The 25,650-nt window shown below is 50.9% G+C and overlaps 1 protein-coding gene and 1 long non-coding RNA gene across 4 annotated transcripts; one reads left to right on the top strand and one right to left on the bottom strand.

The window, feature by feature from the left end:
- The first annotated feature begins 2,835 nt into the window (after positions 1 to 2,835).
- Positions 2,836 to 25,112, top strand: TUBA8 (tubulin alpha 8). 3 transcript variants are annotated; one of them, XM_033232993.1, is made up of 5 exons: positions 2,836 to 3,399; positions 14,529 to 14,751; positions 16,890 to 17,038; positions 19,400 to 20,080; positions 24,801 to 25,112. In XM_033232993.1, the coding sequence occupies exons 1-5, from the start codon at positions 3,397 to 3,399 to the stop codon at positions 25,092 to 25,094; spliced, it is 1,350 nt and encodes a 449-aa protein (XP_033088884.1). In that variant the 5' UTR covers positions 2,836 to 3,396; the 3' UTR covers positions 25,095 to 25,112. The 3 variants fall into 3 exon arrangements, with proteins under 3 accessions (XP_033088884.1, XP_033088885.1, XP_033088886.1); XM_033232994.1 differs by having other exon boundaries at positions 2,987 to 3,107; XM_033232995.1 differs by lacking the exon at positions 14,529 to 14,751 and having other exon boundaries at positions 3,277 to 3,399.
- LOC117096063 lies at positions 3,403 to 4,300 on the bottom strand. The gene is made up of 3 exons (XR_004442331.1): positions 4,185 to 4,300; positions 3,539 to 3,629; positions 3,403 to 3,490 (listed from the first exon to the last, which is right to left on the bottom strand). It is a non-coding gene; the product is annotated as an uncharacterized LOC117096063 (long non-coding RNA).
- Positions 25,113 to 25,650: the final 538 nt, after the last annotated feature.

Raw genomic sequence — 25,650 nt, 5'->3', positions numbered from 1 at the left:
CCTAGCTCAACAGTCAGGCAGGCAGAAGTTCCCAGTTTCTCAGCCTCTTTGTTCTATTTTGTTCTTCAGTTGGTTGGCTAAGGCCCCTCCACGTTAAGGAGGGCCATCTGCTTTTCATAGTCTGCTGATTCATATGTTTATCTCCCAGAAACACCCTCACAAACACACCCAGAATAATGTTCGACCAATGAATGTTGGGTACTTTGTGGCCGAGTCAAGTTGACGCATAAAATTAAACATCACAGGGACTTAAAAACATGTCCTTTCCCCTTTCCAAACTTCTACCCAGGGAGGAAAGCATAGAGCAGGGTGGGATGGGGGATCCAGGATGCCACAAATCAAATAATTTTAAGAAAGAGCAAAAACCAAAAAGAAGCAGATTTTTTTTGAGACAGTTTCACTCTTGTCCAGGCTGGAGTGCAATGGTGCTATCTTGGCTCACTGCAACCTCCACCTCCTGGGTTCAAGCGATTCTCCTGCCTCAGCCTCTCAGGTAGCTGGGATTACAGGTATGCACCACTATGCCAGGCTAATTTTGTATTTTTAGTCGAGATGGGGTTTCACCATGTTAGTCAGGCTGGTCTCGAACTCCCAACCTCAGGTGATCCGCCCGCCTCGGCCTCCCAAAGTGTTGGGATTATAGGTGTGAGCCACTGCGCCCAGCCAATTGTATTTTCTCTAAAGACTCCAAGACCACTGTCTTAGTCTGCTTACGGCTGTCATCACCAAATACCACAGACTGGGTGGCTTAAACAGCAGAAATTAATTTTCTCACAATTCTGGAGGCTGGAAGTCCAATGTCAAGATGTTGGCACAGTTGGTTTCTCCTGATGCCTCTCTCCTTGAGGTGCAGATGGCTGCCTTCTTGCTGTGTCCTCACGTGGCCTTTTCTCCATGTCTGCACCCTCCTCATGTCTCTTCAACACCAGTCTTTCTGGATTAGTGTCATATCCTTAGGACCCCATTTAATCATAATCACCCCCTTACAGGCCCTATCTCTGACTATAGTCACATTGGGGATTAGGCTTTAATACATTAATTTTGGGGGAACACAGTTCAGTCCGTAACAGCCAACCTTTTTTATCTCCCTGGAACCCACAGATGCTATATTTAGCATTTATGGTGTAGTCATGGCTCCCTCCAGCCCAAATTTTCATAAAGGGGAAAGATGAGGTGTTCAAGAGCCCTGTCATAATGAAAGGCAATTCAGGGCCACCGTCATTACTAGTATCATCATCGTCACCATCATCATCTTTATCCCAGCACCTTAAGAACCCATTCATGATTTATGTGGTGGTTCACAAAGAGAACTCAAAAAGTGAATTTATCCAGCTGTGTTTATAGAGCTCGCCTGACGCACTCAGCTCGCTAATTTTGGTGGGAGGGCACTAAGATGAAAACCACACCCATTCCTGTAAGGTAAAAACCACACCCCTTCCTGTAAGGTGCTGCTACTTTGTAGTGTTTAGACACACACACACACACACACACACACACACACCCCTGTAATCCAAATTAGAAAGTGATAAATACTATGGGGCCAGGCACGGTGGCTCATGCCTGTAATCCCAGCACTTTGGGAGGCCGAGACGGGGGTATCACAAGGTCAGGAGATCGACACCATCCTGGGTAACACGGTGAAACCCCATCTCTACTAAAAACACAAAAAATTAGTCGGGCTTGGTGGCCGGCGCCTATAGTCCCAGGTACTCAGGAGGCTGAGGCAGGAGAATGGCATGAACCTGGGAGGGGGAGGTTGCAGTGAGCGGAGATCGGGCCACTGCACTCCAGCCTGGGCAACAGAGTGAGACTCTGTCCATAATAATAATAATAATAAAAAAAAGAATGAAATACTATGGAAGAAGTAATAGAATATGCTATGGGAGAGTTTGGAAGATAAATACATATAGAGTTATAATAATAACCGAAATCCTTTATTGAGCATTTATCACGTGCTTGGCACAATTAGCTTAATCCTGAGTCTTAATTGTCAGGATCTCACATTATAAGATAGACAAAAATTCAATGCATGCTTTACTAAGTACCATTTGTATCAGTAGGTAAATCAATGCGTTTGGTACTCTCTCAAATGCAAAGATGATTAAGACACAGGTACTATCCTTTATGAATAGTGGCCAATAGAACAGAACAGATTGCTGCATACATAAGGAGAAATCTGCTCCCATTCTCTATTGGCCACAAACAGGCATGTCTTAGGAGTGGAAGAGCAGAAAGATCTCTAACTGTGCTTGGAAACTTGGGGAGTTACCACGTCTGGCTAAAGTGGTATTGTCTTAAGGAAAACCTATGAATTTGCCTGCGGCGCCTTGGTGCTTGGTGGTCAGTTGTCTGAGGAAAGTGGAAGAGAGAGGCTGGGGTACACCTTTCAACATGAATGGAACTGACCACTGGAGGGAAAGAACAAGGAACAAAGACCATCCCGCCCATCGCCCACCTGGGGGGAAGTGAGGGGAGATGGGCAGGGTGACAAAGTGGCCAATATCTAAAGTGTGAAGAGGGGCTCTTACCAAGTGCCCACCCCTTCCCAAGCAGAGGGCAATCAACATCAGCATCTGTGGCGGGTCTTCCTACTGGGCAGAGGCAGGGGAATCCTGGTATGAGTTCTGGAGTACATATATGTGACTTGGGCACGTTTGGGGCTTAAAGGTAGGAAGGGATTAAGGGGGGATATTTGAAAATCCCGGTGGGGGTGGGAGGTACCCCGAGAGACGGTAAAAACAGGAACAGTCTTGAGCACCTGCCTGTACCGGGAGCTCTGTGTATGCCATCTCATTTCCGTCTCCACCAGCCAGGCGGGCCTTGGCGGCAGGAGGCACAGGCTTTGGGAGCAGAGGCCCTGCAGTTTGCCAAGCACGCACGGCCCTAGGGCGCCCGGCTGAGACAGCACCTGGGCACCCGCGGCCGCTGCAGCCCGCTCCGGTCAGCTACACCCCAGTCAGGAGCCTTTCCAGCGGGTCGTAGGAGAACGGAAGTTTGGGGTGACTCGCGCGATTCGCCTGGCTGCATTTTACATTTCCTTCTCCAGCAGCTGGGGTCACGAAGGCTGCTCTCGCCGGCTGTGTTGGAACGTGGACACGTGCGCTTTGGTAATAGGGCAGCCTCCCCCGCGGGCGCAGTCCCCGCTGCGAGCGCCCCCGGCTGCGGAGGCGGGACCGAGGACCCGGAGATTTGAGCCGCGGGTGGGCGGGGAGGGGCCTTTGTGACCTGCCCGCCCCTCCCCGGCACTGTGATGCCGGGGGGCAGCTGCGGGCCCGGCGCGCCTGTCCCCGGCGTCCCCCCCTCCCAGTGTGTCACAACGGCGGAGGCGGCCGTATCTGGAGCAGTCGGGGCGGGCAGGCCCAGCTGGGAGGTGCGCGGACGAGGACAGCGGCAGCGATGGTGAGGCTTCCCGGGGCAGGGAGGGCTGCGGGCGCGCGGCAGGCGCAGGACTGAGGGCCGCGTCTGCGGGGAGGTGCACGGACCCGTCCATCTGGAGCTGCACGGACCGGTCCACCTGGAGCTGCACGGACCCGTCCACCTGGAGCTGCAGAGCTCAAGGCCTTCTGGGGGTGGGAGTTCAGGGTCGAGGAGTCCGCATCCTTGGGCGGGAACACCTGGTGCCCTTTATCCTACGGGGGAAAAAGAGACCAGGGGTCGGTTGTTCCTTGAAGGGACCTAATGCGAGCTTTGCGCGCAGACGAGGTGGAGGGAGACCCTGGGGAACCCGACGGTGAAGCAGGCGAGATTCTGGGGTCCCCGGGTGGGCAGCCTGTGGACAGAGTGCAGAGAAGGGCGAGTCCGGGGATTCTGGATGGGTGGTCTGGGCCGGGGCGGTTGTGGGACCAGATGCAGTCACGTCTCCAAAACCAGCCTAATTGACAGGGCCTGGAATGTGACAGGGGACTTAGGGCGCCGCGATCCCCCCACGCGTGGAGGTCGTTCTTGCACCCCCTCGCCAGCGGCTTGGGTTTGCTGCACGCACAGCCCCAGCGCGGCGAGGTCCTCCGGGCGCACTCAGCTCCCGGGTCTTTCCAGCGGTGAGAGTCGAAGGACTCTGGGACTCAGAAGTCTCTGCTTCCAAAGGCCAGAGGACCTTGGACCTGTTTCCTACCCTGGCTTAGGGGGCTCGCGGCTGCTGCCTTCCCTGCCCCCGCCCCTTCTCCATTTGCAGACGCGGATCTTACCGAGGGGCGGCTCCAAACACGCAGTTCCTCTCTCTAGGGTCTCCCTCGCCGCCCCCAGTGCCCCTGGTGGCTAACATTTGCCCCCAATCCACTTTCCCAAAGCCCGGAATCCCAGGAATCCCTCCTGGACCCCTGATCTTTCAGCAGTAGGGAGATGGGCTGGAAAGGTTGGGGGCAGAGGGAGGGCAGAATAAGCCTATGTCATGGCCAAGGTCAGGTTCCCTGGGCAGGCTTGCTCCAGGTGTCAGTGACCCAGAATGCAGGCGAGAACCCCCTCCGCCCCGCCCTGTTACGTTTGGACAGCGCCCAGGGCCTCCTGGCTCCCCGGAGCTCTACTCTTCCAGCTTCAGTTTCGTCAGCACCCTCCCTCCTCCTCGCCGGCTCCCCGACACTCCTGGGAGCTGAAAGAATTTGGGAATATTAGGGAGGGTGGCCACAGGAAACTACTTCTGCCTGAAGCCCCTGGTATGGGGCCACAGAAGGGGCCCAGAGCTGCGAGTTCAGAATTTTGACTCTTGGCTCTGCAGCTAACTGTGTGACTTCAAGAAAGTCACTTAACCTCTCTGGATGGCTTTGTTTTACCTGCAAAATGAAGAGGGTTATAATTCACATTTCCAAGGCTCCACATGAATTTTATTATTTTTAAACTTTTTATGGTAGGGAATTTCAAACATATGCAAACGGAAAGCAAATGGTATAATGAGCCATTATACACATCATTTAACTTCAGTAATTACCAACTTCTGACCTGTCTCACTTCATTTTTTCCCTCCCTCCGTAATTTTGAAGCAAATGCTAGGCTGCATACTTTAGAACTGATATTTAATATTTATAATATCTAGCAGGTAGCTAGTGCTTTAGGATTTTCCAAGTGCTTCCCTTGAATGCTTTAATTTGGATCTGAATGCCACTGTGGTACATAGTGGAGCCCAGAGGATGTTTACAGGAGCATGGAGGATCTTAACCCAGCCCTGTGCACAAGCTTCAATGTGTGATCCACAGACGAGTTTCTGACAATGCCTGGTAAATCAACAATTCAAACAGCAAAACCTTATTTTGAATGTGCTTAAGAATTTAGGTGTTTAGAAAACCTAAGGTTAAATATTTTGAAATGGGAATACCTTGCATTTATTTTGAAACACTCGATTTTGTATAGCAGGTTCTATCTAGAACATTTAACTTGTGTGCGTTGCAGTGTCTTGATGGCAAATATTTTTTGTTGAACATTTTATACTCACAGAAACTTTTAAATTATCATTTGGCTCATTTGTAAAAGGCTAAAATGACACATCTATAAACCCAGACCCCTAGAATCCCACCCTTACAAAAATGACTTTATTAATCCAAGGATTAAGTTTCAAGCTGCTGTCCTGTCCCCTCCACTTCCCTCCCTGGAGGCGGTTTGGGGGAGGTGACCTTGGTGTTAAGGAGAATTGGATTTGGCATTTCTGTAGGTTCTGAGTAAGAAAAGTGTAACTAATCCTTATGTATATTTTTAAATGCATTTCTCTAGCTACTAGGCAGATGAGCATTTTTCCTCTGTGAACTTCCCCCCAACCCCTTCTCACCAGCTACCCACTACATGGTACCACGAATACCCTTTAGCATTTCTGTCCTGGAGCCTAAAGTTACACAGCTGGTAAGAAGCTGAGTAGGGGCTGCAGTTTACATCCGCTGGGCACCAGAGCCTCTGTCTTGAGCCACCGGCCCATGCTAGGACCAGCAGGCTACTCCCACAGCAGACCATTCCCATCCGCTCCCAGTGTCCTTCTAGCACGCACCTCTCTGGGAACTCAGACTATGACACCTTTTTTGGGAAGCGGTAGGAGAATCCTGGCCAGGTGCCCTAAGCCAAGCGCATGCCAATGATACCAGGGCACAAAGTTTCTGTGGTTTATAGAGAGGTGGGAACATCTGCAACACGGCTTCCTTAAGTGCATTCCTTTAGAACTTGGGAGCACGAAGGAGCAGTTAGAGGGTTCTGGGGGCCAAATGGACATCCTTCTGCCCATCACCCCATGTAGGCAGGCATGGCTGAGCTCTGTGGAGTTGATAGGTGTATTCTGACCTCAGAGCACGGTGTGGGCTCCCAGGCGCTGCAGGTCATGGCTGCCTCCTCCTCCCCTCCCATCACGAAGGGCAGGTTTCCCCAGAGGCACTGGGCGCGTGCCTCCGAGTGAGGGGCCTTGGCTCACGGGGCAGCGGCTGGGGCAGAGCTGCTGGGTTGGTAAGTCCAGTGGGAGCCCCCAACCTCGGGCCAGGCCCATGCAGAGCTTGGGGTGGGGGTTAATGCTATTGTTGAGTGCTTTCTGATGAGGCTCCTGAGTGACCTTCAAAGGGAGATTAAAAGTTAAAAATAATTTTGAAGGGGGAAATAGCTGGTGGATACAGGGCCGGTGATGATGGGGGTGGGCGGGAGGATGTGGCACTCTCCGGGGGAGGAAGCAGACCAAATGCTCCTTTTCCCTTGGGCCACAAGGGACGGACAGCACTATCTGTGGCCTTTGTGGTTGGCATTTCCCCTGCAGTGTCTTCCTGTTAGGAGTTCTCTCAGATAATAAGCTGCAGAAGAGAGCAGGAGATGGAGCAGGCACTGTGTGCTTCGGATTCAAACTCCTAAGTGTCTCCTGCATCTGCCCCAGTGCCAGCCAGAGCCCAAGGGCCTTTGACATCCTCCAGCCTCTTATGCTGGGAGTCTCCTTAGCAGATGGCCTCATGGCCAGAGCTGACCTCCTATGAGCCCTGTTGCTGCCCCAACTGCAGTGTCTATCATCTGAGCCCCTCTCGCGAGCCACCTTCACTCACTAAAGTGAATTTAGGCCGACTCTGTATTTGCTGTGTCTGGCTTGCTATCTATTCTTTGATATGAGTGATTTCAATTATGCTCTATGATGGAAGAGTTCTGAGCAGAGAGAATTCAGCAGCCCTTCAGGGGCCACATCTGTCCTTACTTTAATTACCCCTCTGTGACACTGTGGGCCGGTTTTTCACTTGCCATCCCTGACCTAGGTCCTAAAATATATGTGATCTATTTTCCCAGCCTGACAAGTAGAGATAATTTGGTGTAATCACGTGCTTCCTGAGAGCAACTGGGGCATGAGAGCACAGGTGGTCAGGGAGTGGGGGCGGTCCCCGGCTTTCACAGGGCACACACTGTGGCCTAGGTCGGCCCTCTCCCAGATGATATGCCACTTTTACTGTCTTGTGATACTTGGAAATAGTATCACAAGACAGCCTTTTTAAGGCTTCAAAGTCTCCCTCTGCCAAGGATGGTGATTAGCTTATCTTAGTCCTCTGAGAACAAAGCAAAAGGAAATGACTATTATTAAAATAGAATAGAAGATTGATGTAAAAAAGGGCTTCTTGCAGCAAAATTATAAACGGGCTGCAAATTTCTAGAATTTCTTTTATTGATGCTCTGCAAAACATAGGCACTGGGCGCATGCTTCCCAGCGAGGGGCCTTGGCTTACCGGGCAGTGGTTCCCCAGGCGGAGTGGTCACAGGTGGCCCAGATGTCTCACTGGCCCTGCCCTTCCTCAGCCTGCGCTCCGGACAGACTGGGCAGTGTGCGGGAACCACCCTGCATTTTCCTGCCTCTTGCTCACACTGCTTCTGCATCCACCTGGACCGTCCCAGATCATCTTGGTTGTCTGCCTTCTTCAGGGTCCCTGTGAATATTTCTGCTTTAGGAAACCAAGCTAGAAGATGTCTCCTTCTCCTTGGAACTCCCTCCGCACTTGACCCGTATGCTTCTTAGGCACTGGCCACTGTCCTTGTTGCATGGACTGCAGCCCCTCAGGGAATGTTTTCATTCCAGTCCTCCCTGTGTTAACTGGGCACCTGCTACATTCAAGCACTGGACTCGGTACTGGGGAGTCCACGAGTGAAAGATTCCTTGCCCTCACGCAGCTTACGTTCTCTACTAGAAAGGTGGGAAAATGAACAGGCAGCTATAATACAGTGTGATGATTACAATGATAGGAATGAAGGGGATGGGGGAGCACATGACAGGGCCCTATGCTGTCTTGGGGTTTTGCAGACTTCCCTTAGGAAGTGACATTGAACTGGAGACCTGAAGGATGATTGGGAGCCCAGTACCTCACAATGCTGTCTCAAATGCAACCACACAAAAAGATTTGCTGTAGAAATGAGTAGCTGCCTTTTGTTGCTCTTCCAGCATGAGGTCTGTGTGAGAAGTGCCATGCTTTTCATGAGGAAGGGACCTCCTTAGTCTCTCCACCTCCCTGCTCTTCACCCCCTAGAAGAAGCTGGGTGGGAGAGGCTTCTGCAGCAAACAGGGGACCTCCTCCCCTCACAGGGCCCAAGGAGGACAGATCTTGTCTGAGCTCTACAAGCCCAGACTGAAAATAGAACTGAGAGAGAAGCAGTGTGAGTGACAGGCATGTGCTCTGATTGGCTAGACAGGGGAATCTGAAATATGAGTTTGGAGCGAGCGCATGACTTAAATATCCTCTGCTGGGTCAGCTTGCCCCTTGCCCCCAACCCCAGCTGCACACACGGACACCGAGAAGCAGACGCCTGGTTCTGTCAGACAAGGATGACCCATTTTCAAAGAGGCCGCCCCATGAGCCATTCTCCATTTCGCTCTGCATGAGAGACATTTCCTGTTTGGAGTTCTGCTATCCGAACTTGGTCTTGCATTGACGTAGATGTGGGCACACCTCAGGGCCCTGGGAGTTCAGAGCTGCAAGTGAGGCAGGAGGCTGTGTGATCTCAAGGAAAGAAGTCAGGCCCGGGTCAGAAACCCTGCATTCTGATCTGGGCTCTTTTGCTGCTGCAGAGCTGTGACATGTTGAATTTGTCCCCTTTCCTCTCTGAGCTCAATTGTTTCGTCTGTAAAATAATGGAGAGGGAATCATATTAGGTGGTCCATGAGGCTGGCCCAGCTCTGGTACCCTAAATGTTCAGATCCGATACAACATCCCTGGTTATGATAGATGGATGCCCTTTCTTGGATGTGAGGATGCCTCCCACGGGCATCAGCACTGGGTCCGCTCTGTGGAACTTCCAGGCCAAAGGCTGGGTAGGATGATGAGACAGCATGGCTGCAGGAGTCGAGCTCAGTGCCTGAGCTGGGAGCTCGATGCAGGAGCTGTGGGCTGCTCCTCGTCCCTGCTAGGAGCAGGTGCAAGAGGCCTGCAGAGTGCTGGGGCTGGGCATGGACCTCACGGTGCCATGAAGCCTCATGCAACTTTGAATTTCACTTGTGATTTCTTCCTGGAACTTCAAAGCCTTGACACAGTAGGCACGTAGTCAATATTATTTGAGTAAGTGACCACGTGCAATGACCCAGGGTAAGGGGGTTCTGGAGAGGGCAGTCCCTGCTCCTATTTTTTCTCTGTCTCCTTTGTTATGATGAGTTTTGCTTTTTACTATGAAAAATTTCAAACTTTGAGAAAAGTAGAGTAATGTGCCACCCATATACCTATTATCTGGATTTAAGAAGAATGATTTTTCCATCTGTTATCTGCTGTGTTTGGGAAGGATTTTAAAGTACAGACATCAGCACATTTTACCCCTAAATGCTTCGGATGCAACTCTAAACAATAAGGATGTTTTCATACTTAACCACAATTGTATGAATATGCTGAACAAAGCAAATCAATTTATTTGTCCACCAAATATTTTGATTTGTTCAAACGAGAATTCAGTCAGAGTCTCCATGACGCGTGTGGTGGTGCTTTAGTTCCTTTGATACGGAACAGCCCCTCCCCTCCCAGCTCTTCATTTCTCATGAGTTGAAAAGGCTGGGCTGGGCACGGTGGCTCACGCCTGTAATCCCAGCACTCTGGGAGGCCGAGGCGGGCAGATCACGAGGTCAGGGGATCGAGACCATCCTGGCTAACATGGTGAAACCCCGTCTCTACTAAAAATACAAAAAATTAGCTGGGCATGGTGGCAGGTGCCTGTAGTCCCAGCTACTTGGGAGGCTGAGGCAGGAGAATGCCATGAACCTGGCAGGCGGAGCTTGCAATGAGCCAAGATCATGCCACTGCACTCCAGCCTGGGCGACAGAGCAAGACTCCGACTCAAAAAAAAAAAAAAAAAAAAAGCCTGGACCAGCTGCCCTGTAGGACGTTCCACCTTCTGGATTGATTTTGTTTTCTCTGATGTCACTGAACTTAACCCTCTGATCCCTGTGTTGCCTGTGAAGTGGAAGGTGAATCTACCAGGCTCAGTGATGAAGGCTGAGTGTTTTTGAGAAGTCCTCACAGGTAGTGCGTGTCACACTGAGTCCCATCAGGAGGTCCTCAATGTCGGGGTGGCCCACGATGAGCGATGCTGAGGTTGATCGCAGTGTTAGGCTGGAGACCCTGGGACTTACTTTCCCCCTTGTGACTGTAACGGTGATTCTTTGGCTCTAGGCAAAGATTCAGTTCCTGTCAGTCTTTCACCTAATGATGTTGGCATTCTTGTCCAAATCAATCACATAATTAGAAGATGGAATAGGGCAATATTGCATAATCTATTATTCGGTCCACATTGCCTAGCAGACATTCTTCGATTAAAGGAAAAAAGCCTTCTCCGCCGGGCGCGGTGGCTCAAGCCTGTAATCCCAGCACTTTGGGAGGCCGAGACGGGAGGATCACGAGGTCAGGAGATCGAAACCATCCTGGCTAACACGGTGAAACCCCGTCTCTACTAAAAAATATGAAAAACTACCCGGGAGAAGTGGTGGGCGCCTGTAGTCCCAGCTACTCGGGAGGCTGAGACAGGAGAATGGCGTGAACCCGGGGGGCGGAGCTTGCAGTGAGCCGAGATCGCGCCACTGTACTCCAGCCTGGGCGACAGAGCCAGACTCCATCTCAAAAAAAAAAAAAAAAAAAAAAAGAAAAAGAAAAAGAGCCTTCTCTATCCTGGCTAACACAGTGAAACCTCATCTCTACTAAAAATACAAAAAATTAGCCGGGCGTGGTGGCGGGTGCCTGTAGTCCCAGCTACTCGGGAGGCTGAGGCAGGAGAATGGTATGAACCGGTAGTGGGAGCTTGCAGTGAGCCAAGATTGCATCACTGCACTCCAGCCTGGGCGACAGAGCGAGACTCCATCTCCAAAGGAAAAAAAAAGAAAAAGAAAAGAAAAAGAGCCTTCCCTAACTAATGGGGCTGTCTGGATAGGGACAAATGGGTTTTTCTCTGGGGGTTTTCTTTGAGGACTTGCAGATTTTCATCTGTGCATCCTGCTTCACTCAAATGCTGCCATCACTCCTTGTGAGGCTCAGGTTGTCTGTCTCAGGCAACAGGAGCCTCTTCAGGTGCTCTGGCAGCGCCTGGGTTAGCCTCCGTGCCTCCAGGCGCTATGCAACATTCCAGGCTCATCTAGCACACTCCCCACCCCGGACCTGGACACGTCCCCTCTCTCCAAGGAGCCTGGTTCCTGTTAGCAGGGACCTTCCTTCTCTCTTGATTGCTGTAGCTGCTTTTCGCTTTTGGCAGCACCTATGAATCTGTCAGTCATTTCTGAGTCTATTTTATGCCTCCTATTATTCTTATGAGCGAGTTCAATAGGGAAAATAGCTCTTTCTAAGGTGTGTGTGTCTACGTGTGTGTGTGCATGACGGGGGCAGGGGAGAGAGAAAGAGACAGACATTTTGTAAAGACTGGCATATGTATTAGTGTGAGATTAAAGAGGGCGTTAAAAGAGGCTAAAAATGTTGTTGTCATGCTAGTGGTTTTCAGTTCCCCAGATCCTTGACTCTTCCTCCCATGATCTTTGATTTTCCTAAAATATCCCTGCATCCTCCCTGGAAAGCCCCAGAATGTTTCAGAAGTGAGAGCAGGCTGGGGGCCGGGCAGCACCGTAGGCAGGACTAGAGGGTGGTCGGGATGTGGTGGTGGTGAGGGGGCGACAGACCTAGAATGCTGAGGGTTAGGACCACAGAGGATACTGTCACTTAGAAGGATAATATATAGGACCAGGCCCCCCTCGGGCCTCTCCAGTGTCCCCTCAGCTTCCACACCTCCCTGGGAAGCCACAGCCACGTGCTGAATGTGACGCCGTGGTCCAGGTAGATAACTCGCTGGTTGTTGGTGGCTTCTGGATGCAGACACTGCTTTCCTTAGGCCTGAATTGAACCCTCAGATGGAGGCAGAGAATAGACCCCACAATAAAGGAGAGAGGAGCAGGGACCTGAGAGCTCTTTCTATGTGTGCTGCTTCCCGGTGGAGAAAAATGCTACCAGGTAGTACCGTAATGAAAATGATAATGGCAAGACAGCATCGACAACTCTGGCTAACTTATACTTTTCAGATGAGGAGAGGTTCAGTAACTCAGCCCAGGCCATGTAGCACAGAAAGTAAACTGAGAAGGCCAGATGTGAACCTGGGGTGTGGGCAGCTCTGTGGGTAAAGCCTTTCCCTAGCCACCAGGCTTATGGAGGTCCAGCGGGTTGTGTCTACCGTCGGACTTCCCCCCGTGTCCGGCTGCCCCGTGCTCATCCCCGTGCTCATCCTCCCTCAAGGCAAGGACCAGGTGTCGCTCAGCTCCAGCGCAGAGACAGGATTAGGGTGGGGGCACCGTTGTAAAATTGAACTAGGGGGCAATGGTCCTGACACTCTGACCCCTCAAGATGCTACTCAAGGCAGCTGCCCTGCTCTCCATGCCCAGAAATTCTTCCACGTCCCCAGGAGCCCCACACTTTGACGTGGACTCTACTGGCTTCTGTGCTCAGCTGTGCCCTCTGGAGGCTCTGCCCCTGGCTTGGGTTACCTGGAGCTGGAAAATGCCAGGGCAGGTCATAGATAAAAATAGAAACCCATAGACCTGGCACATGCTTCCTGTTGGGCTCAGGCAGCTGCCCCAGGCACAGTGCCACCTTGTGTGGGCCACTGCTTCCCCAGGGCAAGGTGTGGGTGGGACGATGAGTCTGTCATCCCTATGCGTGCATGCATGCACACACACACACTCTCCCCACCCCCGTTTTTCTTTAATAATTTCCACTTTTATTTTAGATTCAGAGAGTACATGTGCAGATTTGTTACATTGGTATATATCGTGATGCCAAGGTTTGGGGTACAGTTAATCCCATCATCCAGGTAGTGAGAATAGTACCCAATAGTTAGTTTTCCAATCCTTGCTCCCTCCTTCCCTCCCCGGTCTAGTAGTCCCCAATGTCTACTGTTGCCGTTTTTCTGTCCATGAGTACCCCATGTTTAGCTCCCACTTATAAGAACATGTGGTATTTGTTTTTCTATTCCTGCATTAATTTGCATAGGATCATAACCTCCAGCTGCATCCATGTTGCTGCAAAGGAGATGATTTCATTCTTTTTTGGGGGCTGCATAGTATTCCATGGTGTATATGTACCACATTTTCTGTATCCAGCCCACCGTTGCTGGGCACCTGGTTGGTTCTGTGTCTTTGCTGTTGTGAAGAGTGCTGTGATGAACGTGTGAGTGCACGTGTCTTTTTGGTAGGACGATTTTCTTTTGGATGTATACCCAGTAACAGGATTGCTGAGTGAAATGGTAGTTCTAAGTTCCTTGAGAAATCTCCAAACTGTTTTCCACGGTGGCTGAACCAATTTACATTCCCGTCAGCGCACTCACCATCTTAAGCTGTTAGTACGAATACCAATCAGGCAATTGTGGCTTCACATCAGAGCAAGGCAGAGCTAAGGACACTCCAGGGTCAGCTTTACTTGACACTTGGCCTGGCATAGGTAAGGGGCAGGCTATGGGGCCACAAAGATTTTCCAATTGTTTGGCATGCAGGAGGGGCCTAATTTATACCCTCCCAATCCTCTCTTGGGATAACAAATAATCCTTTATGTCTACACTGGTAACCATGATACTACTGACAGCCATGGCATATACTTCCAAAGCATGTTCCTTTCATGAGTGCTCATTCGCTCTGTGATACCCTGAGACTGTGTGTGTGCGTGTGTGTGCGCATGTGTGCGCAATGCTCAGAAAGTCAGGGTCAGGAGTGCCTGTGAATGCTGCCTTGCATGGGAGTAGGTTGAAGGAGAGTTTCTGCCGTGATCGCCAGTTCTTCCTTGGGCCTTCTTCACCAGTGCAGGAGTCTTGTGGTTTGGAATTAGCCCCTTGCTTCATCTTTGCAACCACCCTCTTTTTTTCTTTCCTGGTGTAAAAGGTTAACCCTGGGAGGCAACCTTTAGAGCAAAGCACAAAACAGCTGTGTCTTCTTTGGATCTAAGTCCTGGTCCAGCTGCTATAGAGCTGGGGCACCTGCAGCCTCAACGCCAGCTGGCAATGTGGGGCTGGGGCCTGGCTGGCCTGCAAGGTGAATGTTATGGGGGTGTAGGGCAAAGGCATGCTGGGGGCCTGGACTCTCTGACCTCGATGCTTCCCTCTCCCCACAGCGGGAATGCATATCAGTCCACGTGGGCCAAGCAGGAGTTCAGATTGGCAATGCCTGCTGGGAGCTCTTCTGCCTGGAGCATGGCATCCAGGCAGATGGCACTTTTGATGCTCAAGCCAGCAAGATCAATGATGATGACTCCTTCACCACCTTTTTCAGCGAGACTGGCAATGGGAAGCACGTGCCCCGGGCCGTCATGATAGATCTGGAGCCTACCGTAGTAGGTGAGTGGGGGCGGAGATCCTCTCCACAGAGAACATCGTGAAACCACAGAGGCATTGGCCCACAGTAGCTAAGGAAGGAGCATCTCTAGCTGGAAGGTGGGGATGGTGCAACCGGAGCCTCCCACCCCACGTGACATCTGTCAGTTCCTTGGGGTCCCCACAGTCTCGGAGAATCTCATAACAGTGATCAAGACTCTATGCCGAACAAAATGCCTCCCACTCAAACCCCTGAGACCTGCGGCACCATGCCAAAACGGTCACATCGCTACTAAATACTAAGGATAAGAAAACCCAAATAATTGTAGGAATTATAAGACACCCCCAAGTGACCAGTTTCCCTAAGTATAGGTTTCTGAGTCTGCCCTCAGGGGTGGGTACAACTTCAGAGCATCTTACACACAAAGGGGCCTATCACGGCAAGCACATTCCTTCACAGCCAGGGGCTGCTAGAGTTCTGGAATGAGGTTCCTTCAGGTTTAGGAAACATAGAGGAATTCTGCCTCGTGTCTGGGCAGATCTCCCCCTCCCACACTATCCCCCAGTAGTGCCACTTCCCCCGTTTCTGACCCCTGGGTCAACTCTCAGTTGAACATCAGGATTTCCCCAGCTTCAAGCCTCGCTCATCAAGCAAGACATGGACAGTTTCCCAAAGAGGACTGGGCGTGAACTATAGTGCCTGAACACCAATGTCTAGGGGCAACAGAGGGCAGATGCTCCACCCCCTGGATGGTCTGCACCAATGCACAAAGTGCAGGTTACCTCCCAGGCCACTGCACAGATGACTTTTCTGCACGCAGTAGAGGAACCCCAAAGAGAAGAGGCAACATAGTTGGGGCCTGATGTGTCTTGATCTGCTTGTGTGGACACTTGGAAATGAGCAGAGACCCCTTAAAGACCTCTCTAGGGCTCTTGCTCCTCTAGGACCTGGAACATAGCTTTGCTTCACATTATTCTAAAATATGTGTAATGCCTGGCATGTATTATTGCCACCACGAGGTGGAGTTGAGGGGTGGGACAACTCTTGGGAGGGTCTAGGTTCTGGGCAGATCATCCTGAATCTTTCTCCATGTCCCTAGAACATGTTAATGCAAATGGACTTAAGTTAAACTGTTGGTACACCTTGCAGCATGAAAGGAAAAACGAAAGGGAAACCTTGAGGGTCAAGGTGGAAGGGAGGAGAGGCAGCTGGCATTGGGGTTTGATGCGCTTTGGTTTTTGTTTTTTGGTATTTTGGTTTGTTTGTTTTTTTTTTTTTTGAGATGGAGTCTTGCTCTATCGCCCAGGCTGGAGTGCAGTGGCATGATCTCGGATCACTGCAAGCTCCGCCTCCCAGGTTCACGCCATTCTCCTGCCTCAGCCTCCCGAGTAGCTGGGACTACAGGTGCCCGCCACCACGCCCGGCTAATTTTTTGTATTTTTAGTAGAGATGGGGTTTCACCATGTTAGCCAAGATGTTCTTGATCTCCTGACCTTGTGATCTGCCCCCTTTGGCCTCTCAAAATGCTGGGATTACAGGCGAGAGCCATGGCGCCCGGCCGGCCCAAGTTTTGTCGTTGTGGGTTTTTTTTTTTGGAGATGGAGTCTTGCTCTGTCTTGTTGCCCAGGCTGGAGTGCAGTGCAAGATCTCGGATCACCTCAGCCTCTGCCTCCCAGGTTCAAGCGATTCTCCTGCCTCAGCCTCCCGAGTAGCTGGAACTACAGGCACACGCCGCAATAGCCGGTTAATTTTTTGTATTTTAGTAGAGATGGGGTTTCACCATCTTGCCCAGCTGGCCTTGAACTCCTAAGCTCAGGCAATCCACCCGCCTTGGCCTCCCAAAGTGTTAGGATTGCAGGCGTGAGCCACTGCGCCGGTGGTGTTGGATGAGCTTTGTAAAGCTCAGGCTTTTTAGGGTTCCAGCCAGCAGGGCAGCCTGCTTCTCACCACCCACATGAGCCACAGGCCTTGGCTCTGTTAGTCCCTGAGCTCCCCGGGAATTCTCTTAGCCTTTTGTGGATTCATTATGAGGTGGTCTGGCTTAAAACCTCCGTGGAGTTGTATAGGTAGGGGAGACTGGAAGGGGGTCCTGTGGTAGTGTGATAGGGAGGGAGGCTTCTCCCCTGGGCAGTAGGACCTAACGGTCTTCCTCTCTTGGAAGATGAGGTTCGGGCAGGAACCTACCGCCAGCTCTTCCATCCAGAGCAGCTCATCACAGGAAAGGAGGATGCAGCCAACAATTATGCCCGGGGCCACTACACGGTGGGCAAAGAGAGCATTGACCTGGTGCTGGACCGCATACGGAAGCTGGTAAGAGTTAGGAGGGCAGGGGATGGGTGGGCCAGGCTGGAGTGGACACGATTGGCCCCATGCCTCTTTGATCAGGCTGGGGAGAGGCATGTGACCCCCGGCTATACGATGGAGCTCCTAAGGTTTGGGAATTTCTGCTTAAATTCTGTAAGAAGCACGCAAAGGGATGATGCCCCTTCCTCTGTGTTGGCATCATAGACTGTGTTCCAGGCTGAGGCCCTACTCATTGATACTCTCTGGTAGTATCTGGGGAAGGTTCCGGGTGTAAGGCAGGATGAGGTCTCTGCTGGTTGGAAACACAGGTTAACAAAGCATTTAACTTGGAAGAGGAGAGGAAGAGATTGCTGATCCATTTGGGCACTTACAAATGCCATTACAAATGTCAAGTACATTCCTTCATTTAATCCTTAATAATTATACTTAGGGCCGGGCGCGGTGGCTCAAGCCTGTAATCCCAGCACTTTGGGAGGCCGAGACGGGCAGATCACGAGGTCAGGAGATCGAGACCATCCTGGCTAACACGGTGAAACCCCGTCTCTACTTAAAAAATACAAAAAACTAGCCGGGCGAGGTGGCGGGCGCCTGTAGTCCCAGCTACTCCGGAGGCTGAGGGAGGAGAATGGCGTAAACCCAGGAGGCGGAGCTTGCAGTGAGCTGAGATCCGGCCACTGCACTCCAGCCTGGGCGACAGAGCGAGACTCCGTCTCAAAAAAAAAAAAAAAAAAAAATTATACTTAGGAGGTCTCCTTCCTGTACTTTACAGATGAAGAAAGTGAGGGCCGGGGTGGTTCAATATCTTAGCCTGGGTCACACAGCTAGAAAGTGGCAGAGTTGGGGTTTGAACTCAGTTGGTTGGACTGTAAAGCTCTGAGTTGTAGGTTGTGTCACTTTCTTTCTTTAAGCTTCCATTGGCTAATCTGTAAGTGGAAAAGCTTGGACCTGATCACATGTTCTTTACCTGGGAGCTAAGGGTGCCAAATTTTTGCATATGTTCACTTTTTCTGTTGAGAGGAGGGCTTGTCAGGGTCATTGGTCTCAAAGCTGTCTGTGGTTCAAATCACACCCAGTGGGAAAATCCTGTGATTCTGTGAATTCTCTGATAAGAGGTGACATCCGTGCCTACAACGCATCAGGTCCTTGCTCAGCATGTTATGCTGTTTCATTTAATTGTCACTATAACCTTATGAGGATTTTCTATTGTCTCCATTTTCACTAAGAAGGAAGAGAAGTGGCCGGGCACAGTGGCACATGCCTGTAATCCCAGCACTTTGGAAGAGTGAAGGGGGCGGATCACGAGGTCAAGAAATGGAGACCATTCTGGCCAACATGGTGAAACCCCATCTCTACTAAAAATACAAAAAATTAGCTGGGCATGGTGGCAGGCGCCTGTAGTCCCAGCTGCTCAGGAGGCTGAGGCAGGAGAATTGCTTGAACCCAGAAGGCGGAGGTTGCAGTGAACCAAGATTGCACCACTGCACTCCAGCCTGACGACAGAGCGAGACACTGTCTCAAAAAAAAAAAAAAAAAAGAAGGAACAGAAGTTTGGAGAGGTTCAGTAACTTGCTCAAGTTCTTACAACCAAGAAATGGCAGATATTAGAACTCAGGCTTTCCAGCTCCATGTACCTTTCTGAAATTGGTGCCCTGAGTCACCTTCCAAGGTTGGGTTGAAGTGTGTAGGTAGCAGTTCCCACAAAATCAAATGACAAGAGCAGGGAAAGTGGGCAAGGAGTTGGGGCCCCCAAAGGGCAAAGTCACCATCCACTGTGGTTCTGAAACTCTCATTCCCTGTTCAACCAAGCTAGTGGGCTGAAACCTTCATGTACCTAGAGGCATGTGCCCCTGCAGCTTGCCATCCTATTAAAACAAAAATAGAGACAGAGTCTTGCTCTGTCATCCAGGCCAGAGTGCAGTGGTGTGATCATAGATTTCTGCAGCCGTGAGCTCCTGGGCTCAAGTGATCCCCCTACCTCAGCATCCCAAGTAACTGGGACTACAGGTGTGCGCCACCACACCCAGTTCATTTTTACAATTTTTTGTAGATGTGAGAACTTACTATGTTGCCCGGGCTAGTTGGGAACTCCTGGCCTCAATGGATCCTCCTGCCTCAGCTTTCCAAATTGCTGGGATGATAGGCATTGAGTCACTGTGCCTGGCCCCATCCCATACTTTAGCCACTCCTCCAAAGATCAATACAACTCCTTTTGTTTCCTTACTTCTTCATAGCTGTTTTGATTTCATCCACAAAACAATGTAGAGAAGTGCGGTGGGGCAGACAGAGTGGGTGGTCTGGCTTTTTTCACTGTGGGGTGTTCTCGGAAACTTGTCTTCATGATTTCTTCTCATGTCCTGCTCTCCCCAGACAGATGCTTGCTCTGGCCTGCAGGGCTTCCTGATTTTCCACAGTTTTGGTGGAGGCACTGGCTCTGGCTTCACTTCTCTGCTGATGGAACGCCTGTCCCTGGATTATGGCAAGAAATCCAAGCTGGAGTTTGCCATCTACCCAGCCCCCCAGGTCTCTACTGCAGTGGTGGAGCCCTACAACTCCATCCTGACCACCCACACCACTCTGGAACATTCGGACTGTGCTTTCATGGTGGACAACGAAGCCATCTATGACATCTGCCGCAGGAACCTTGACATTGAGCGCCCTACCTATACCAACCTCAACCGCCTCATCAGTCAGATTGTGTCCTCAATCACTGCTTCTCTCCGCTTTGACGGGGCCCTCAATGTGGACCTCACTGAGTTCCAGACCAACCTGGTACCCTATCCCCGCATCCACTTCCCGCTGGTCACCTACGCGCCCATCATCTCCGCCGAGAAAGCCTATCACGAACAGCTCTCTGTGGCAGAGATCACCAGCTCCTGCTTTGAGCCCAACAGCCAGATGGTGAAGTGCGACCCGAGACATGGCAAGTACATGGCCTGCTGCATGCTCTACCGGGGCGATGTGGTGCCCAAGGATGTGAATGTCGCTATTGCTGCCATCAAGACCAAGAGGACCATCCAGTTTGTAGACTGGTGTCCCACAGGCTTCAAGGTGAGAGCTGATGACTTAGGAAGAGGGGAGAGGACCAGAGAAGCAGAGGGAGATTACCAAAGATACGCAATTCCATGGGTGCTTCAGGCTTTATGTGATGATAAGGGGAGGGGGACTTCAACCAAATGTAACATGAATGGAATTCAGCTTTGGTTGAGACACAAATGCTGTTAAAGTTTTGTCTGTTTCGGCCATTTTAGAAAAGTTTGGTGCTATTTTAAATTGGTTAATTGGTTAATCACCTTTGGTTTTGTTTACTGAGCAACAAGTAATGATTTGGTATTGGCCAGAATCTACTGACCTGAAGTGCCATGCTTTTGGTGTTCATGATTTAGTTCAATTTGCCTAACGTTAGTTTTTTGTTTTTTTTTTTTTTTTTGAGACAGAGTCTCACTCTGTCGCCCAGGCTGGAGTGCAGTGGCACAGTCTCGGCTCATTGCAAGCTCCGCCTCCCAGGTTCACGCCATTCTCCTGCCTCAGCCTCCCAAGTAGCTGGGACTACGGGCGCCCACCACCATGCCCGGCTAATTTTTTGTATTTTTAGTAGAGACAGGGTTTCACCGTGTTAGCCAGAATGGTCTCGATCTCCTGACCTCATGATCCACCTGCCTCGGCCTCCCAAAGTGCTGGGATTACAGGCGTGAGCCACTGCTCCTGGCCTTTATTTATTTTTTATTTTTTATTTTTATTTTTGTGAGTTTTGCTCTGTCACCCGGGCTGGAGTGCAGTGGCGGGATCTCGGCTCACTGCAAGCTCTGCCTCCTGGGTTCCGTCATTCTCCTGCCTCAGCCTCCTGAGTAGCTGGGACTACAGGCGCCAGCCACCACGCCTGGCTAATTTTTTGTATTTTTAGTAGAGATGGGGTTTCACCGTATTAGCCAGGATGGTCTCCACCTCCTGACCTCGTGATCTGCCTGCCTTGGCCTCCCAAAGTGCTGGGATTACAGGCATAAGCCTCCGCTCCTGGCCTTTTTTTTTTTTTTTTTTTTTTTTTGTGAGACGGAGTTTCTCTCTGTCACCCAGGCTGGAGTGCAGTGGCACTATCTCGGCTCATTGCAAGCTTTGCCTCCCAGGTTCACGTCATTCTCCTGCCTCAGCCTCCCAAGTAGCTGGGACCACAGGCGCCTGCCACCGCGCCCGGCTAATTTTTGTATTTTTAGTAGAGACGAGGTTTCACCGTGTTAGCCAGGATGGTCTTGATCTCCTGACCCTGTGATCCACCCATCTCAGCCTCCCACAGTGCTGGGATTACAGGCGTGAGCCAACGCGCCCGGCCTCCAACCTAAAGTTAGTTTTCATGGGTATTTTACGCTTCCTTGTACAGCATGATTTTGTGGCCATTTTAATTTTAGAGTTAACCAAATTATTCCAGTTGCCAGAGGAGTATTGATGCCTCCCTCTCACAAAAAGATGTGTTCTCCCAATTTATTTTGAAAACTTAAATATCTATCCTGCACATCTTAATCAATTTGGAGTAAAAAGATGCTTTTATAGTTATTCTATGATTGCTATTTTCCATTGCCATTAACCAGGAATCAGCAAAAACCAGCAAGCCGCGTGACTGGTGGTTGACCAAGTGCCCGCAGTCTGGAAAATGCCAGGCTCAGAGAGTCAGTGGGGAGATACGAAATAGCGAGGGTAGGCCCTGGGGCCCCGGGACTAGGAATGCCGGATGGTAGGAGTCAACCCTCTGGGCTGGACCGGCAGGCATGCAGCCTGGCTCTGCATGTGAGCGGCTCAGCCACTCCACCCATGGTCTTTTGTCAGATTCTGCCATCATAACAGCTACCACATTACCTTTAACTAGTGTCCTCTAGTCGTGCTTTCTCTCTTTTTTTTTTTTTTTTGAGACGGAGTCTCACGCTGTCACCCAGGCTGGAGTGCTGGAGTGCAGTGGCGCGATATCCACTCACTGCAAGCTCCGCCTCCCGGGATTCACGCCATTCTCCTGCCTCAGCCTCCTGAGTAGCTGGGACTACAGGCGCCCGCCACCTCGCCCGGCTAGTTTTTTGTATTTTTTTAGTAGAGACGGGGTTTCACCGTGTTAGCCAGGATGGTCTCGATCTCCTGTCCTCGTGATCCACCCGTCTCGGCCTCCCAAAGTGCTGGGATTACAGGCTTGAGCCACCACGCCCGGCCGCTTTCTCTTTTTATTTTATTTTTTTTTAAATTTTTTTCCCCTGAGATGGAGTCTTGCTCTGTTGCCTGGGCTGGAGTGCAGTGGTGCGATCTCGGTTCACTACAACCTTCGCCTCCTGGGTTCAAGTGATTCTCCTGCCTTTGCCTCCCAAGTAGCTGGGATTACTGGTGTGTACCACCACGCCTGGCTAATTTTTGTATTTTTAGTAGAGATGAGGTTTCACCATGTTGGCCAGGCTGGTCTCAAACTCCTGACCTCAGGTGATCCACCCACCTCGGCCTCCCAAAGCACTGGGATTACAGGCATGAGCCACCAAGCCCGGCCCCTAGTCATGCTTTCAATCATTCAGAGGTTTTACGGGTACCTATTATGTGTCGGGATTTGTTTCTGTTGCTGGAGGTGAAGAGATGAGCATGCCTCAGTTCTTTCTGGCAGGAGTTACAAGTGTGAGGCACCAGCTGCATGCTGGCCTCATGGCTGCCCTGTGTGAGTCTGAGGCTTTGACCTGGCTGTTCTGCTGAGTGAAGAGTGTGGCATTCCTTTTCACTGCTCTCCTCCTAGCTACATATATAATTTTGCTTCAACACTATGCTTATGTTTTTTGTGGCAGTTCTAATCATCCTGGCAAACCTAGTCTTCCAAAACATGAAGTTCTTTTTTCTTTTTCAAATGGAAACAAACAACAAGCTAGTAGGAGAATGAATGGGAAAAAAAGAGAATGAATGAGAGAGACATGGCGGGTGATGGGGAAATTAACAAAAAGGAAATGCCCCCTCATTCTCTCCTTCAAGCAGAAGCTCTGGGGTTATGTCCTGAAGGATCATTATGGTAGCATTAGCATAAGCTAAGAAAAGTACGTTCCCTGGAGTGAATGCTGCTAAACTGCATCTTGCATTCTCTCCAACAGTGCTTGTCCCCACTTGACTCAGGTCAAGAGATGTTAGCACTTAGAGGAGGGCAAGCTGGCCCAGGCTCAAGGTTTATGGCAGTCAGTTCAGATCTAGCAACATATGTGATGTGGCCAAGTTCATATTCATTGCCTTTCCCTTCCCCACGTTGCCCCTCTCCAAGATGCCACCTGTGCCTGAGAGGAATGACGGCTGCTGTGGGCGCAGTGGCTGGCTGGCTACCCATGTTGCTGCACCCCAGCCCCTCAGGAGGATGTGCATTTAAAGCTATGGATTTAAGAGACTAACAATTAAAATGTGGTGGTCCCAGTGGGAGAGGTGGCCAAGGACATCACTGTGGTTCTCAGTCCCCATAAGTAATGTCATGGTTTGCCACGTTAGACTTGTCCCAGTTTCCCATGGTTCCTGGGGTTGGCTTTGGTTTGGGACATGTGTTGGGAAGAAGAGAGATTTCCAGGATAGCTGCACCACCATAAGACGGGCCTGGGCTGAGCCTGGGAGACCTGCTATGCTGCCAGAACTTGGCAAGACCTTCAACAACCTTCTTGGAGTCCCTGCTTTTCTTCTAGTAGGTCCCAATTTCCAAAAACATAGAGCCTGGTTAACACCAACACCAGTCCAGGGCCTTTTGGCTCTCTTTATTTACTGCTCTGGAATATCCCTGTGACCTCTTCCAACAGTTTTCACTCTTGGCAGGGAAACTTCCTTAAATTTACTTGCAACACAACTAAGAGGAACTTCAGATGACCACTTGGGAGAGAGTACACTTTTGAATAGCTTCGAATCTAGAATGCATTTCCCTCTTACACATACATATGTACCAGACACCTCCCCACCTGCTCCTAATGTCGTTCGTGACTCTCATTGGCTACTTGCTGAGCCCCCTATACCAGCCCTGTCCTCCTTCTCTAGCCTTTGATTGCCCAGCCCTTCCCCGCCTACTTTTTGTTTGTTTGTTTGTTTTTTAAGAGACAGGGTTGGCCAGGCCCAGTGGCTCATGCCTGTAATCCCAGCACTTTGGGAGGCCGAGACGGGTGGATCACAAGGTCAGGAGATCGAGACCATCCTGGATAACATGGTGAAACTCCATCTGTACTAAAAATACAAAAAATTAGCCGGGCGAAGTGGCGGGCGCCTGTAGTCCCAGCTACTCAGGAGGCTGAGGCAGGAGAATGGAGTGAACCTGGGAGGTGGAGCTTGCAGTGAGCTGAGATCCGGCTACTGCACTCCAGCCTGGCCAACAGGGCGAGACTCTGTCTCAAAAAAAAAAAAAAAAAGAGAGACAGGGTCTTGCTCTGTCCCTGCTACTGGAGTGCAGTGGTACCACTGTAACCCACTGCAGCCTTGACCTCATGGGCTCAAGTGTTCCTCCCACCTCAGCCTCCCTGAGTAGCTAGGACTAGTAGGCGTGGCCACCGTGCCTGGCTAATTTTTTCTTTTTTGGTAGAGATGGGTTTGTGCTCTGTTGCCCTGCCTGCTTTCACTTTCTCTTCAGCTCCTCCCTCGCCACCTGCTGGCTTCCCCAGTCCCATCCCGCCTGTTGCATCCCACAGACCCACTCCCACGCCCATGACTTGTGGCCATGCCAGGTGACCAAGATGCCCCATCCTGAGTTATCCTCTGGCTGACTTGGATCTTCTTCTGTGGCTCCTCCTCTTTCTCTGTCCCTCAGGTGGGCATCAACTACCAGCCCCCGACCGTGGTGCCCGGGGGAGACCTGGCCAAGGTGCAGCGGGCTGTCTGCATGCTCAGCAACACCACGGCCATTGCGGAGGCCTGGGCCCGCCTCGACCACAAGTTTGACCTCATGTACGCCAAGCGGGCCTTTGTGCATTGGTATGTCGGAGAGGGAATGGAAGAAGGAGAATTTTCTGAGGCCAGGGAAGACTTAGCTGCCCTGGAGAAGGATTATGAAGAAGTGGGGACTGATACGTTTGAAGAAGAAAATGAAGGGGAGGAATTTTAAATATACACCTTTCCCTTGGCTGTGTCTCTTTATTTATGCTGCTCCACTCAAAGCACATGTTCAAGAGTAACAGAACACTCTCCCCACCGCAGCCTGATTCCTGCTTACCCAGGAGGAGAGTGCCTGGCCCCAGTACCCAGGGTGGCACGACTGGACCATAAGTGGACACTGAACTCCATCAGGCTCTCCCTGGGTAGGAGCAGCTTTGTATCACCAAAGAAAGTGAGGGCCCCTCTCTCCGGGAGTGAGGCTGCAGCCCAGTTTCACATGCGAGGAGGCCTAATCAGGAGTTTCAATTCCAGATGGTGCTGGGTCCAGCCCTAAAACATGGCCTGCTGGCTGGGGAGTGGGAACACTCAGGGAAAGGGGAGATCTGGGCCTGGGAAGATTCCGGGGCGGGGGTGAGCAGAAGTTCACATGAGTGGGTCTATAGCCCGCTCCGGGCATCATCTAGACTTAGCATGCATTCACTCCCCCATCACATATTCCAGTACACACCCTGTCCTAGGCAGTAAGAGCTGGAGAGTTGGTGATAAGCGAGACAGACACATTTCCT

This window comes from Trachypithecus francoisi, unplaced genomic scaffold, assembly GCF_009764315.1.
Source record: "Trachypithecus francoisi isolate TF-2019V2 unplaced genomic scaffold, Tfra_2.0 Lachesis_group14, whole genome shotgun sequence".
NCBI classification, from domain to species: domain Eukaryota; kingdom Metazoa; phylum Chordata; class Mammalia; order Primates; family Cercopithecidae; genus Trachypithecus; species Trachypithecus francoisi.
This window is presented reverse-complemented; position numbering and strand designations above follow the sequence as displayed.